General features: G+C 41.5%; 1 protein-coding gene and 1 long non-coding RNA gene across 4 annotated transcripts in view; both read left to right on the top strand.

Annotated features, from left to right (window-relative positions):
• atrn (attractin) overlaps window positions 1–15941 on the top strand; it is a 128079-nt gene that overhangs the window by 45741 nt on the left and 66397 nt on the right. For all 3 annotated transcript variants that reach the window (XM_085142425.1, XM_085142424.1, XM_085142426.1), the window contains exons 19-24: window positions 1842–1979; window positions 5249–5342; window positions 6391–6443; window positions 8303–8397; window positions 9673–9751; window positions 10318–10475. In XM_085142425.1, coding sequence (XP_084998551.1) covers window positions 1842–1979; window positions 5249–5342; window positions 6391–6443; window positions 8303–8397; window positions 9673–9751; window positions 10318–10475 — 617 coding nt within the window. The remainder of the gene's footprint in view (window positions 1–1841; window positions 1980–5248; window positions 5343–6390; window positions 6444–8302; window positions 8398–9672; window positions 9752–10317; window positions 10476–15941) is intronic.
• On the top strand, window positions 1986–4115 carry LOC146496639 (uncharacterized). Its single transcript, XR_014871036.1, has 2 exons — window positions 1986–3591; window positions 3645–4115. It is a non-coding gene; the product is annotated as an uncharacterized LOC146496639 (long non-coding RNA).

Raw genomic sequence — 15941 nt, 5'->3', positions numbered from 1 at the left:
CCCCAAACCTTGGTCGCCCCACAGTCATCTTTGACTTAGAAGGTTCACGATGAGCAGCTAGGTAACGTTCAGCCAGATCTGCAGCTTCCTCTCCTGTCTTTGGGTTGTTCTCTTTCACCCAGGTGCGGACGTCTGACTGCAGCACGCGAAGAAACTGTTCCAAAATAATGGTTTCGCCAATCTCTTCTTTGCTCCGACTGTCAGGACGCATCCATCGCTTATAGAGTCCCTTTATCCAATTGTAGGTTTCACGCACACTCTCTCCCACTGGTACAGTGGTGCTCCGGAACCGGTATCTGTAGGTCTCTGTTACATTAAACTTGGATAACACTGCAGCTTTAATGGCCTCATAAGAGCCAGACTGTTCTTCATCCATGCCAGCATAAGCTTCAAGGGCTTTTCCAGTCAATAATGTGACCACTCTAGCTGCCCATTCAACTTGCGGCCATCCCCACGTTTTAGCTATGCGTTCAAATCGTACAAAAAAACTTTCAGGATCCTCACCTTCCCTGAAGTCAGGTATTCTTGGCTCACCCCCACGATGTATTTCTGCTCTCTGCACTGGAGCAGGTTGAACGACATGCATTTGAGACTGTGCAAGCAGAGGTTGAGATGGAGGAGGCAGCTCAGCTTGGTGCTCAGAGGCTCCGTGAGGTGGCTGCACAGCTGATAGTGGAGGCAGTTGCCCAGCCTCTTGCTTTGGACAAACAGCTGCTGTAGAAATGTCACTCTGGACAGAAGGCTGAAGTTCAGAATGTACAGCATGTTGCAACCTTGGTATATTGCCACTCAGTTGTTTTATCTGTTTAAACAGTATTGCTTCTGTTCTTTTGGAATGCCGCATAAATTCTCTAATTTCATCAAAGATATCCGGTTCAGAAAGTTCTTTACTCACGACACCAACGGCAGTCTGCTTAGGTCGTACTACTGGTTCAAAATCATCCTCATCAGCCATTGCTCCTTCGGGTGGTGGACCTGCCTCAATTGTTTGTCCACCTTCTCTTTCTTCCATGTCAGCAAGGGGGTTTTTCCTTGTCCCACGGTTTCTTCCACGTCCTACACCCCTCATCCAGCGTGTTCTGTCCCTCATTCACAGGCGTAACCAAATCCCACTTCTGACACCAACTGTTACGCAGTGAGGGGCGGTGAAGGAAACATCAGACTTCACTCTATCTTAATTAAAGTAATTGTTTTATTGTCTCTTGCTAACATCATGCACATGCAGACAACAACTTCTCAAAATGGCTCCCAATCCATTTCCTGCTCCCTTTAAATACTCTAAAGACACGCCTTCTTAATACAGACTGGCCTATAAAAGAGCTGCAATTGAGGCAGGCTTCCTCTTTACTGGGAAAACAAGATGGCCACCACAGAGGTAACCTGCAAAACACTGTTACATGAATGCTTCCCAACAATGAGTTTTAAATGACATTCATGCAAATTAATTTCACACACATTGTGGGGATTACAAAAATGGTTGTCTGTTAAATCTGTGTTGTAACAAAAATGCCTATTGCCATTTATCAGACAACAGGCATCCAAAGAAAGTATGTGTTTATGTTGCATTTTGGGAAAATGCATTTGAAGGAAATAGTCACTTAGCTTAATAACTATAGTGATCTTCTCATCTAAAATGATTGAAACGCTGCTTTAAAGAGACTTCTGGCTGCTCTGATGCCTCTTATGACACATTCGAGCACTGGACAACAAACAGCATTTATTTTACATAAATTTCTCTGCTCAGAATAATCGACTCATTCCTTCATGTTCTGTCTTTATCGTACCCCCCTCTCGTCTCGGGGTGCGATGTTTATGCAGTATGTTTGTTTACTCTTTTGCAGCTTGTCAGTGTAATGGTCACAGCCAGTGTGTCAACGAAAGCATCTGTGAGAAGTGCGAGGACCTGACAACCGGCCGACACTGCGAGAGCTGCATCTCCGGCTTCTACGGAGATCCGACCAACGGGGGCAGCTGCCAGCGTGAGTATCCGTGGGCCGTTCGGTGCGGCGCTAAATCAGCCAGTCGGTATTTCGGCACGAGGCTTCATTTAACTTGTCAGTATTTTACAGTCCATTTTTATGTCAGCCATTTTCCTGATTCCTCGCTGCACCGTAAAGCCTTCCCAGGGATATTAAAGATTTACTCCTTTACAGCTAATGCTGACAGTCAGTCAGTCGGACAACAAATCAATTGTTTATTCCTTCGACAGGTTAATTTAGCTTACCGGTATATTACAGCCACAGTGTATGTTGTGTGATTTTTACTTTTTATGCCTCCCTCTGGTATGTACATATATTTATTAAGTTCTGCGTCCGTGACAGTCAATCAATAACATGTCCTGTCTCCATTCAGCATCGCTATCTTGTCAGCGTGCCCCCTCGGGGACATTAAAGGCATGCTTTACTTCACAGCTAATTGGTTTGACTCAAGAGGCATTATGTGGACGAGTAAAAAGTACACAGTCAGTGCCTCAAAATGGAGATTATTATCAAATAATCAAGATGACACGTGTGACTAAATGATGATAAATCATAAGGTGGCTCTTTTCTTCCAAGTCCACCACTGTTATCAGACTTGTATGTATTTCACAGCTGTTTCTACCAAGGGGGTGAGTCATTTTAAGAATGATAAATGATGATGAATTAATATAAAGGATGATGCGCATTAACGTTTGCGCAGGCACCTTAAAATGGATCTTTTAAAAATCACCAAGCCTAATAGACATTTCACACGTGTTCACATACAAGACCGTTCTCTCTTGGGAGATGGAAAGTTGTTCTTCTCCTGGAAAGTGCTGCCTCGTTGCGATGCGATGGGCCAGATTGCCATGACTGCTGGTGTGCCCGTGTGGTTAACATAGTTTCAGAGGATGAGGCCTTTTTAGGCTACGTTCACACTGCAGGCGAAAGCGCATGAAATCCGATTTTTTTTTGACCCTATGCAACCCACATCCGATCATGCTAGGACAGTGTGAACGGCACAAATCTGATATTTTCAAATCCGATCTGGTTTACTTTCGTATGTGGTACTGAATCCGATACATATCCGATGTTTCAGAAAGCGACCGCTGTGTGAATGGTCAAGTCGCATTAACTCCGTCTTTTACGTCACTGACACAAGACAGACGCCAATTATCAGCGCCCGATAAGACATCGCGAACGCTTCCTGGCCATCCGGTGAAACTGCTGGGAAGACAACGTTGGAGAAGATTCTGACAGAAATCTGCAACTATTCTTTGAAGCACCGCTCCTCTCTAAAACAGAAATAAAGATAATTATTAGGTTATCTACATTATTACGTAAATAACAAAATAACTTAAAGCAAAAATTGGGAAACGTTTAGTCCGAAGTCTTTATATTAAGGCCATCAGTCAAACAATATTGTTTGCTCTGGGTCTAAACAGAGCACGTTGTGTGTGACGTCTTCTTTTGCACATGCGGGCCGCTTTGAGCGTTCACACTGGAGCGCGTTTGCTGTCGCATTTTATTTGTAGTGTGAACGAGCAGACAAAAAAATCGGATTTGATCAAAAAATCGGAATTAAGCATTAAGACCTGCAGTGTGAACGTAGCCTTTGAGTCTTTGTGCCCGTGTAGTTAACATAGTTTCAGAGGATGAGGCCTTTTTTTGAGTCTCTAGGTGCAGCGGCCTCATGGGAATCTTTGAGCTTTTCAGTTAGATTTCAAATCCTGGACTCACGTGCTTCGTACACCTTCCAAACACAATCCGATGATGGTGGGAAAAACCGTTGCGTAGCCACCGTTGCAAATTATTGGCCACAGGCTAGCTTAAAAAGATGTAAGAATTAGATGTTAAGTCATGGTCATGGCTCTCAGTATGAGTTTTAAACAGCATGGGGAAGCTGAGAGGTGGTGCTGTGCAATGCTTTATTTTTTAAAGCACAGATGTTAGAGTTGCACATACATGTATGTTCATGTATGGCTTCACCACCTTACTTTGGTGTACGGCAGACCAAGGGTAATGTATTTGTCACATAAATAAATTCATAAAACTGACGGTAATTCTGGCCTCTGGCTCTAATGCAAGTACTGTTTTGGCAACAACACATAAAGCAAAATCTATACTTCCTGGTGCAAAACAGTCTAAAGGTAAAAACTACATCCTAAATCTTTGCTGTTTCCCATCCATTTGTCCAGGTTTGACCTCTAAAGGGCCCGCTCTGGCTCGTGGGACACATGTTTGACAACCCGGGTTTAAATGAACTAAATAATGTGCTGGATGCTGTTTGTGCAGAATATTTTTATATGCACTGACCGTAATGATTCATCTGGAATGATTGTTATCAGAGATATGTTAAACATTCAGTCATATTGTAAAAAAATCAACTGTAGAACTCATAACTGTGTTTAATAGTTAAAATAACAGCTTTTTCACTTGCGTAATATTATGAGAACTCAAAGGCGTGTAGCTTTAAGAAAACCACTTCTCTGTGATATTAATCTGGTTCAGTTTGCCAGTAAGCTTGAAGACTGGACACTAGAGCAATGGAAAAGATCATGCAGTCATTTGTATTATTGTAGTGTCTTGGCCTTACAATATAAAGCTCCTTGAGGTGACTGTTGTGATTTAGCAATATATAAATTGAATTGAATTAAATTGACCTTTTCCATAGTGGTTTGTACATCAGGGTACGAAGTGAAGCCGATGAGGTGAAGCACCCCTCATGCCTCATGCTCACAGCCTGTGGGGACGGTGTTATTATGCAGGGTCAGCTGGACCACCTGGATATACTGCACGATGGATTCTTTTTTTTTCATCCAAGATATCGCGGACATATTCCAAGATGACAATGTCAGAATTCATCATCCTCACATTGTTTGGTTCAGAGAGCATGAGACATTGTCACACATGGATTAGCCAGCACAGAGCGCAGACTTTAACCCCACTGAGAATCTTTGGGATGTACATGAGAAGACTTAATGCAGCAGAGGCGGTCCAATGAAATATTAGCGTCGGACTTTGAATCCTCATCCTGACCACCAAGCTGGAAGTGACAAGATAAAAAACAGAGCTTCGCTATTATCACGCAGGGCAAAATGGTTTAACACAGGAAGAGGCCATTAATGGAGTCTGTAGGTCTTATAGGTTATGAATGTGCTGAATCAAGTTAATCAGTCATTAGATTGTTTATAAATGTGTAATATATTCACTCTACTGTACAAGTCTTGTGTGTGGTTGCTGCAATGATAAGTAAAATAATTTATTTACCTATTTATTTATTTTTTCAGCCTGCAAGTGTAATGGCCACGCAAGCATGTGCAACCCTAACAACGGCAAGTGCTTCTGTACCACCAAGGGCATCAAAGGAGACAGATGCCACCTGTGAGTTTCACATGTCATGATGCTCGCCTGTCTCTCTGTCCTCTTTTTCACTCATGCGATGTCTGAAGTCTTTACTGTAATATTTTGCACCCCTAGAATTCAGATTGCTTGTGGGGGTACCGTAGACTTTATTTTCTAGTTTGTCTCTGTCCAGCAGATCCATTATGTGTTACATCCAGAGAATCTGACAGCACAATAGTGGTACCGGTCTATAGAAAACCCTCAAATAGCCCTTTTTAACTTTTCTAGGAATTTTTTCTTGAAGATGGTCCTTTATGATAGTATGGGCTTATAGTTTAGCACTTTGGGGATCAAAGCTGGTAACTGGTCAATCACAGGCATCAAGGCTTCTGCAATCTGTGTACCGTGAAAACAACATTCAGCGACGAGTAAAAATGTGAATTCCTTTTTAATGATTTAGTCAACTTCTCCAAAAATTAACAGCACACATGTATTTGTCAGTTGTTGAGCTAACCTAAGAACGAGCCTGTCAAACCATCAGCAGATTGAGAAATGGGTTTCCAGTAGTCAACAACCTTTATGTGCAAAATTGCTGAACCACATGAACTTCAGTGGGTTTTTTTCCTCCCCTGAAATGTTATTTTCCAGACCTTTAAAGCCACATGTTGAGATTTCAAAATGAAAAACTCTAACCATGGCACAGCACAGCAGCAGCTGTTCATTAGCGCTTGCAGCTATATTTTTAGTACTTGTCTTAACCCTGGACTTCATTATCAGAGGATTTTCCAAAATCCATTTAAAAAGTTGAGATAAGGTTTCACAAATGATTGGTCATCAGTATGAAAATGAGGCCTTTTTTTCGCCTTATTAAATTTCTTTAAAGATTTCGTAGGCACACGTTTCCTGTGAATTCCCATCACGCTCACTCGGTCTCCTTTTAATCTTTTTTTTTTTTTAAATTCCTTTACACTGTGGTGTTACTTCCTGACTGAAGGTTAACACTTCTCTCTGTCTTCCGCTCTTCCCTCTTTCCTTTCTTTCTGACTTTTCTACCGTCCCTGTTCATCTTTCCCTCGCCTCTCTTCAGGTGTGAAGTCGAGAACCGCTACCAAGGCAACCCCCTCAAAGGAACATGCTATTGTAAGTGGAATTACAATAACTAACGTCAGGAAAGGGGTTTGTGTGTGCGTGCGTGTGCGGTGTCACATTAAGAGAACACTATGAGGTCTGAATCTCTTCCTTGTTCATGTCAGTGGCAAGACAGCAACACGGCTCCTAAATCAAAGCAGTTTGATGTTTAAAAAATAACATCCAGAGCCAGAGCTGCTCTTTTAAACAAGTCGCAGGTGGAAAGAATTGAAAGTGAGACGCAGATGAAATTGCCAAAAAAAATGCAGGTAAGCTTATAAAGGACCGTCTTGCTCTTTTTCCACCTGTGATAAGTCATTTTGCAGACAGATTGCAGTACAGCGGTCCTGCCATTTTTAATCTCATTATCTGATGATTATGGAGGCTGAAGTGATGTCACGTTTGTCTAATCATCAGAACTTTCTAACCCAAACAAGCTATAAATCATGTTGGACTGTATAGTGTTAGATTTTCACACTGATGGAGGAACTAGGTCATCCATTGTGCTGCTTTAAAAAAAAAAGTATTTATGTTTTTATTACCCTGTATTCTGCTAAGGTGTGAAAATGTTTCTAAGGCATAAATGAGCAGGAACATTAAGTGTTATCCATATTTACCCTGAATTAATTGGATAAGTAATTGAATAGTTTGTGAAAAATCAATCAACTGTAAATTCATTCCTCATCAGATTATTAATCCATAATGGAATTTAACAGCTAGTGTACCCCGTGGTTGTTCAAACACAGCTTATTTTTGGTAGCAGCTGTTGCTATTTGTGGTTGTAGCAAACGCCCCCGTCATCCAAACACACTGCAACTTTAATAAAGAAGTCTGGCAGTAATTTGTAATTGGGAATTTTCAATCAGCCCGTGAGCCACGGTGATCTGATTTTCTGCTTCGCACAATATGAGTCTATGTCCCCACTGTGTTCGGTTACCTTGCTGGGAGCTTAGAGGCGTGCTGCCAGTGACTGCCAGCTCTCTGTGGCTGCTCCTTCTTGTCCCATTACTCCCTGTAATATTTCAAAACGACCTGCTGTCAAAGAAATGCCAGCAGGGACTGTTGTTTTGTATGTGTGTTCGTGGGGAACAGTAGTGGCAAGCACTCGGTTCCTGACACAAGCTGCATTTCCTGTTACTACCTAATAATAAATATAAACTCATGTCTGCTGGTTACATTCCTGTTAATGTCAAGTTGAAGCAGTTGGGAATGTTTTCTGTACATTAGACGTTAATTACATTAGTGTTTTTTAATGACAGCACCATGTACTATTGTTCAAATATCTATAAAGCTTTTGATCAGTGTTACCCTTGCTGTATGGAGAGGAAACAAACTAACAAATAAAACCCTCCAATTTTTCCAAGTACGTGATCCAGCTGTTTAAATTGATTTTTGACTGAAGTTGAACTTTTTGTTTGACTTTGGAAATTATTTGAGGTGGGATTATTTTATGTTTACTTATTTTCGAGATTTGGCCCCATCTAAATCGCTTTTATCCAGATTATTTGAGTGGAACTGTAACTGCAGAATAACCCCTGGCGTCTGAATGCGTCTGTCTCCCCTGTTTTGAACTTCAGTGTTTTGTTGCGCTGTTCTGAAAGTGACCTTCGGCTGTAATTTACCGCTAGCTGACACGCTGTCATGTAACCCATCCTCTGTCCTGACCTTCATCACAGAGCACGCTCCAAAATCTTCAGGTCTCGAATTGAATGTTTGAAACAGGGAAAGAATGGGAGTAATTTCCCGCCCGGAGCCCTGTCTGAAACCATGTTCTTGTGTGACTTTCAAACTAGACTGATTGAGTTGTTCTTCTGCTTCTTTTTGTAATCCCCACCACGTTCCTCCCACGCTGGCTCACTGGCTTCAAACAGACACGCTCCTCATCGACTACCAGTTCACCTTCAGCCTGTCGCAGGAAGACGACCGCTACTATACGGCCATCAACTTTGTGGCCACACCTGAGGAGGTATGTGTCTAACAGTGAGCACCCCACCGCCACAGCAGCTGTCGCTTCTGTGAGGATTAGAAAGTTTACAGTTGTTGTCGAACAAATAGGCTCACTTCTTTGTCATTTTAGGGATTACTTAGATGGTAGTTCAGTAGTTTACATGCACACTGATTGTACTGGACAGGCAGGAAGCACGGTGACGCCAAATCTAACTTCAAAATAAAATAAGAATCAGTATTTAATAATCATTCAACAAACTGAGTCGACTGGTTTACTATGTTCCCTGCAGGAAAGTTTCCTCGCTGATAAGCTGGTCATCAGAGCGAAGAGTAATGTGGCCACTCATCAGAGAGTCAGTCACACAGATGTTTTTACGACAAACAAAAGCTTGTCCGGTCGTGTTTACCTGGCTGCAGCATCTGGGGCCAAAATTGAAACATAAGCATCTGATTAAATGTTCCAGATGGTATTTTTCCCCTGACAAAGCTTCTACTAGAGATTTACAAATGCACAATCAGCTACACGGGAGGGTCAACTGTTACAGCAAATCACAACATATTTCGATATATATTTATCAAATCCAGGAAACTTGTGGTGAAGTTGAATTTTTAGCTGTTTGAGTTGTTCCACAGTTATTTAGTAAATCAGAAACCAAAAGATCGTTTACAAAATATAGAATCGAGCAGAACATTTCAAATTCAAGACAAAGCGATGATAACATCTGTGACGCACATGTGTAACAATAAATAGTGAAGACATCTGGATTTCTCGCCGTCCAGCTTCAGCCGGTTTCGCTGAAGCTGTTGAAATGTTAATTGTTGCCTTTTTTTTTTCTTTAATAAATAATTGATTCATGAACGCCGGCTTTCAGTTAGTGAGTAAACACCAATTACATCTCAGCTTACATCTGTTTGACATTATTTGAGCTTCACTTACAGTGAATGTGATACATACCGTGTTCAGCTGCAGTGATTATTCAAACATTTGATTTGTTAATTCGGCCTCTCATTAGCTCTGCAAATTTGCTCTGGTCTGCAATACAGTAACTGCTTGTGCAGCTACAAAGTGATACCGGAGGAGTGAACAAAGTCGCTGCTCTGCAGTTACAGTAAAACGTAAGGGCTTTCCTGGTCTGTGTGCTACGAGCAGTTTGTTTTTCGTTTACTCTGGTGGTTGCAGTAAAAAACGGACTTGCCCATCTTCACTGAATTGTGGTTCGACCGCTATGGGGCGCGTGGGGAAAATGACACCAGTAAACTGATGATGATGACTTGTCCGTGTTTCTGTCCTCAGCCAAACCGAGATCTAGACATGTTCATAAATGCCTCCAAGAACTTCAATCTGAATGTAACCTGGGCCACCAGCTTCACCGGTAAGTCTCAACAAAGCCCCCTTATTAGTGCTGCTCAACGAATTAGTCAATGAGATAATGATTGGCCAGTGATTGAAATATGCACTCAAGTGTTTAAATTAAGGTTTAAAATGACAAATATTACTGATTTTCTCAGACAAAGAAAGTGAAGACTACTGGTTTTATATTCATGTAATAACAGGTTAATAACAAGGTGTTTTTTGTCACCATGTTCACAGCTGTTTAAAAATGATATGAAAAGTCACCATTTTAGTAGTTTCTGCACCAGGAGATTTACAAATGTGAAGTAATGCAGATATTTTCACATTTGTTGTGTCAATAAAATTCCACCAGACACTGGAGCAGAAATGCGAAATTCTCCTTTTCTTTTTGTTTTGTTTTGTCTTGTTTTGTTTTTTCTTTTTTTAAAACAATTAAATGCCTCCATCATCTATAACTTTTGTATGATTTGATATTTTTGTCCTGTATTCCTGCCTCTTCCCTTTCCCCTTTCTTCTCCTCTTTTCTTTATCATCGTGTATTCCTATTTTCTCCCTCCATCTCTGTCCCTTGTTTGTATCACCCAGCGGGCACCCAGGCCGGAGAGGAGATCCCCATCGTCTCTCGGAGCAACATTAAAGAGTTCAAAGAAAGCTTTTCCAATGAGAACTTTGATTTCCGAAACAGCCCCAACATTACTTTCTTCGTCTACGTCAGTAACTTCACTTGGCCCATCAAGATCCAAGTAAGCAACTCGTACACTTAACGATAACCGATCCGTTTTTGTTACCATACATATTTGTAAAGCAGGCAGGTAAAGACAGGCTCACTACAGATTAATGCAATACTAAAATTCTGTTCAATTTGTAACTATATTTATGATAAAGCTCCACTGTGAGCAATACATTTACATAAAAACTGACATGTATTGATGACTCAAATGCCAAAGAAGCGTGATCGATTGTCAGTTTATGGAGTGCTCTTATCTGGACACATTTACTTCTGCCAGACAGAGTAAGTCATTCATGTGACATCTAAGAATCAGCATTCATTCACTGGTTTGATGAAAGTGAAAAGAATGTTAGATATGAATTTAACAAAATTAACAAAATTTAACAAAATGACAAAATGTGGGAAGTAGAATTAATGGGGATGGCTGGAAACCTTAGACGTGACAGATAGAGAAGGTTGCTTTGTTTCTGTGTCACATATATGAAAAAGGAGATGAGTTTACCAAATGTAGCTTTAAGTCAAATTCACGCTGCTCAGGGGATTTAAAGAATCAGTGCTTATGTGGCTCTTTGGAAGTAGTGGAAAAAAAGTTGTTAAGATGAGGTCAGAAGTTAATTTATCCCATCGCTTCGGTCCAAAGCAAACCGAACAACTTACAGAAAAGCAACTCTGACATAACTCTGCGAAGGTTCTCAGTCATCCAGGTCATCAGCCAGCATTGCAGGTGAACCCACTGTGAAACCTAGCCCCACCCTATCATGTGATTTACTGAGGTCAAAAGGCCCAGGATGTGAGTGGGCGTTAAGGCGTCTGGGAAGGGATCTCAAAACGGGATTATAGATGGCAGACGGGGTTCACCTGAAACCTTGGCTGATTGTGATCCGCACCTGTTTTCACACCTTGGCTCGTGTGATTAGGTAGAGCAGCGGTCCCCAACCTTTTTTGCGTCACGGACCGGTTTAATGACAGGTAATATTTTCATGGACCGGCCTTTAAGGTGTCATGGATAAATACAACAAAATAAAATGATGCGACCAAGACAAAAACGGTGGCATTTTGTAAATATAATAATAAACGTGAATTCGCTGTGCAATTGTGTAACTTTATTAGCAGCGTCCTCCTGAAATGCGCCAACATTGAAAGTAACATCCTCCTCTCTGCCCCATAACGCTCTTTTGGTCGCTATGGTAACGTGTAAATATTTCTTTCAAAATAAGACACAACTACAACATGAGTTAACCGAGTTAACAATAAAACCCCAGAAAACCATAAATTTCACACCCGAGCCTCAACTCTCGTGGCCCAGTGCTAAATGACTCTGCCCGGGGGTTGGGGACCGCTGACGTAGCGGATCAATACATCCCCTGTTGGGGACACTCCCATAGGGCTTAAATCCGGGACTCTCCACCTGTTGCTCTTAGAACTGAAGAAGCTTTTCGGATGAGAGGTGAAACGTCTTTAAGACACTTAAATAAGTCCAGAGGCTTTTCTTTCCAAGCTCCTTAGACAACTCTGAGATAAGCAGTATCCACAATGCTAAAACGACATACAAACATGACACTTTAAAAGCCAAAGACACCTTTATAGAGTTGTAATTTATTATGTGTTAGCTGTGTGTTGTAGTGGTTACTGCAGTTTTTTAACTTTTAGAACAATTATCTATGTCAATTTGAAATGTCCTCTGTCACCAGGACAGAGGACAGTTTGCTGACTTTGTTCCAGGCCTCTGAATTATTAAAATTAAATCAGCTTGGTTTGACTGTACAGACAAAACAGCAGTGGTGTTTAATTTTTGCACTTGTTTTTGTTATTGTGCAGCATGTAATGGAGCTGCATTGTTTTTTCAGAAACTAAGCCTTTTCTTTTCACCTGAAATGAGTTCTTATTGGCTTTATTGCTGACATAGTTAGCAAAATGGTAATCGATACAACACTTTACGTCTCAGTACTCAGCAGCTTTGATTCAAGTAACATTGTAACACAGACTCGGCCCTGATTAAAATGCAGCTGTACTCAGTTGCCTTATGCTTAAGGACTGTGTTGAGTTTGAAATGCCTCATACAGCTTTGTATCGACATCCTTACACGTGTAGTTGTCACTGATGTAGGACGTGGCTTGTTTTCTCTGTAGATTCGTAGAGTTCTAATAAAGCATTTCAGGAAATTACATCTGAAAATGTGCCGTGTGTACATGGGTGTTTGTGCAGGGTGGTATAAGCTCCTGCATCAATACAACCTGTTGGTGTAATAAATGAATGTTCTGCCAGGACTGCGCGCTGCTGGAGGGGGAGAGGCACTCTGGGCCCGACTGTGTGCCTCTCCAAACAGTTCTGGGAATGATTTTCAGTGGTTGCCCCCCTTGCAAGCTTCTTCCAAACCTCTCGCCCTCCTCCTGTAGGGGAGGAAAAAAAATAAAATCCTGCCTCCATCTACCATATCCTGCCTTGTGAGGGCTTTTAGTTCTTTCAGCTTTAGAACACCCAAACTGCTGCCAACCAGCCTCAGGAGGTGCAGCTCCACAGCAGAGCAGAGAGCTTAGCTGACTTAGCTCCCCCCACACCCCACTCGGCCTCTTTAGGTCCACCTCACCTTCTGCCTTCCTGGGTGGGATCATGTAGAAGATCACCCCTATTTTGAAACTAAAACACAGGTCTGTTGCTGTGTTTTTTGGGTTTCTTGCCCCCTACTTTGCACTCGTGGAGTTTTATCTTCGTCAGCGAGGTAACAATTTCTGGGTTTTTTTTTTTAAACCACTTCTTCTGACTAATAGTTCTTGATTTTTCCTTTGCCTTTTCTCGCTCTCCTCGCATTCAGCGGTCTGCTGCAGTGTGACACTTGGATACGTGAGCGCGCTTGTGTGTGGAACCGTAGGCGGCGGGTCCTCCGGTGTTGGCAGGCAGAGATCGGCATGCTGGAAAATGGTTCATAAACATCAACTTAGAAAGAGCAAGGGCAAAGTGGAATGTTAAGTTGAAACACATGCTGCATTCAGAGCGCGCAAAGCTAAGCTCTCTCTCTGAGCTATACAGGGCTCTCTGTCTTTCTCTTGCTCCCTCTCTTCACACGCCACCTCAAGGTTGCTTCTGTTTGCTTTCACAGGGTTGGAAGTGGCGCTCGAACAGCAGGCGCATCATTTTGAAGGGAATTAGTTTTTTGCTCGTTTTACCTTCGCTCCACTTTGTCCGAACACACGGTTGAGTTCAAGTTTTTTGGAATTATTACACATTTCTTCACATCAGATCAAAAACTTCTAAAAGCCCTGAATTGGATTACAGGACACACCCCGTTGTAATTAGTCTCATTTACCAAATGAGATCTTTCCCAGTGGTCGGAGTGAATTCCGTGATGAGTTCATCAACCATCGAGCTGCTCGGATCATCAAAGCAGAATCAATTGCAGGGAGATTAGTAAGCCCGGAGTTCTCACACACCTCTTTTCTCCCTTTTTTCCTGATGAAGAATAGATCAGATTTTAATGATGTTTGTAATGAAACACAAATCCCAGACTAATTACATTAAAGACCTGTGATCTCCTGCTCCGTGCCTTAGTGAACATGTCATGATATGGTAGAGATTACAATGGCCTGCAATTTAATACCCCGCCGTGGAGTAGCAGCATCTGTAGCTATCAGCTGACTGCTGCTCTGCATATCTGTACGGACCCGTGTAGTGTTTATCTGGGCCATGCCTCGCTGCCTGGTGGGTGTGTCTTGATAGCGATCGCAGAGAGGTTGGAAAACAGAAGCAGTGGTTTTTGCAGTGACTGATACAACATAAAATTATTACTGTATAAAAACTAAAGAAAAATGAAAACTTAAAAAGTTACCATGCACATCAATATAGTGGTTATATATGAAAGTATTCTACCTTTAAAAAATCTACATGTTTAACACCTTTAATTTAATCTGAGATGCACTAAGATAACAGAAGTACTTTCCTTAAGAATACCACTTACAGAAATTCATAATTGTGTCACCATGCAGTAATTGCATAACTCATTTCTAGTTTGTAAAGCAGGTAATTTAGTCTTAATTTAGATTTAAAGACTAATCGTTAGATTCTTTCTTCCTTTTTAAGTTCCTCCTGGCGTGATCGGAGGTGTGGCTCTGTGTTTCTCTTTAAAATATGCCCAATGTTTTTGAACATATTCCTGTTCAGCTCAGAAGCTTTACTTCTTTTTAAAATCTGTCATTTTGGCAGTATGCTGGAGATTATCGTGCCAAATGTTCATGTGACTTGGAGTCATCTTTTAGGCTTTTTACTTTTTTAGCTTTCCCTTTTTTTTTTTTTAAATCACATTGTTGTTGCCTCGACTTTCCATTTTGGTGTCTGTTTATCAGTTTAGTCACTCTAAAGGATCGTGCTTGTTCATAAAATGGCAGTACTCCTTTGTTTTGGCTCAGAAACATTTTAAAACATTTGATACTGAAATAAGTTTGCACAGATTTTACTTACAGATTTTGTTGTTTACTGTACATTTGAAAATCAGCCAGCTACTCATCATTTTCCAGCTAATCTAACTTGCTCAATACAGTAAAGTAAAACTGTTTACTGACCTTTGAGGCTTCACTTTGACTGTGCTGTTTTGAGAAAAATGTAAATTTTTCTGCAGTGTATGGCTGCAGTGACAGAGCTGCCATGCTGAGGTTTAGCAGGTATAGTGTTGTTTTGTTGATGACGGGTTTTTTTGTGGTGTTGTTTTTGCCCCGTATCAGGATTAAATCAGTCTGAGTTTGATGGGAGTATCATTACTTCTCCAAGTATTTGGTCACAAACACAAAGCGCTGGACTCTTGATTGTTCCTCAGAAGATGTCAGATTCATTAGATGGTTAAGTCATTTCACACCAAAAAATGGAAAGAGAGAAAACCCTCCAGTACTGTTACAGCAAAAGTCCAGAGTTCACCAACATCATCATACATCATTTGTATACACCAGGGTTGTCAAACATAAGGCCCTGGGGCCAGAATCGGCCCAGCAAAGACTCCAATGTGGCCCACTTTGACCCCCATCTTTGGAAAATGTGACAACACCTATTGCCATTAATACTACACCAAATTAAGTAATAGATGAACAACAGTTAAAACTAGAGATGGACCGATCCGATATTACGTATCGGTATCTGTCCGATACTGACCTAAATTACTGGATTGGATATCAGAGAGAAATAAAAAAATGTAATCCGATCCATTAAATATCACAAAAGCACCTCACAAAACTTGCGACATGGCGTAACTCGGCTCATAACCGTAGCACGTCGGAGCAGTATGCGTCATGTGATAGAGCGGCTGTGGCGTGCGAGACCTGTCAGCAGTCTGGTTGAGCACTTGGAGCCTCACTACCAAACCGGCATTTCATCTCCGAGGAAGTTATCTCAGAGAGAAGTAAAGCAAGTGTGTAAGCTTATCTCTGAATGTTTGTAAAGCATTCCCGCGTTAAGCTTAACAACCGATATATGGAGCGACTGCCTCTTCTCTCTCTCC

The sequence above is a fragment of the Neolamprologus multifasciatus genome, chromosome 19 (assembly GCF_963576455.1).
Source record: "Neolamprologus multifasciatus chromosome 19, fNeoMul1.2, whole genome shotgun sequence".
Classification (NCBI taxonomy): Eukaryota; Metazoa; Chordata; class Actinopteri; order Cichliformes; family Cichlidae; genus Neolamprologus; species Neolamprologus multifasciatus.
The sequence above is the reverse complement of the archived record's forward strand: the minus strand, read 5'-3'. Positions and strand labels throughout refer to the sequence as shown.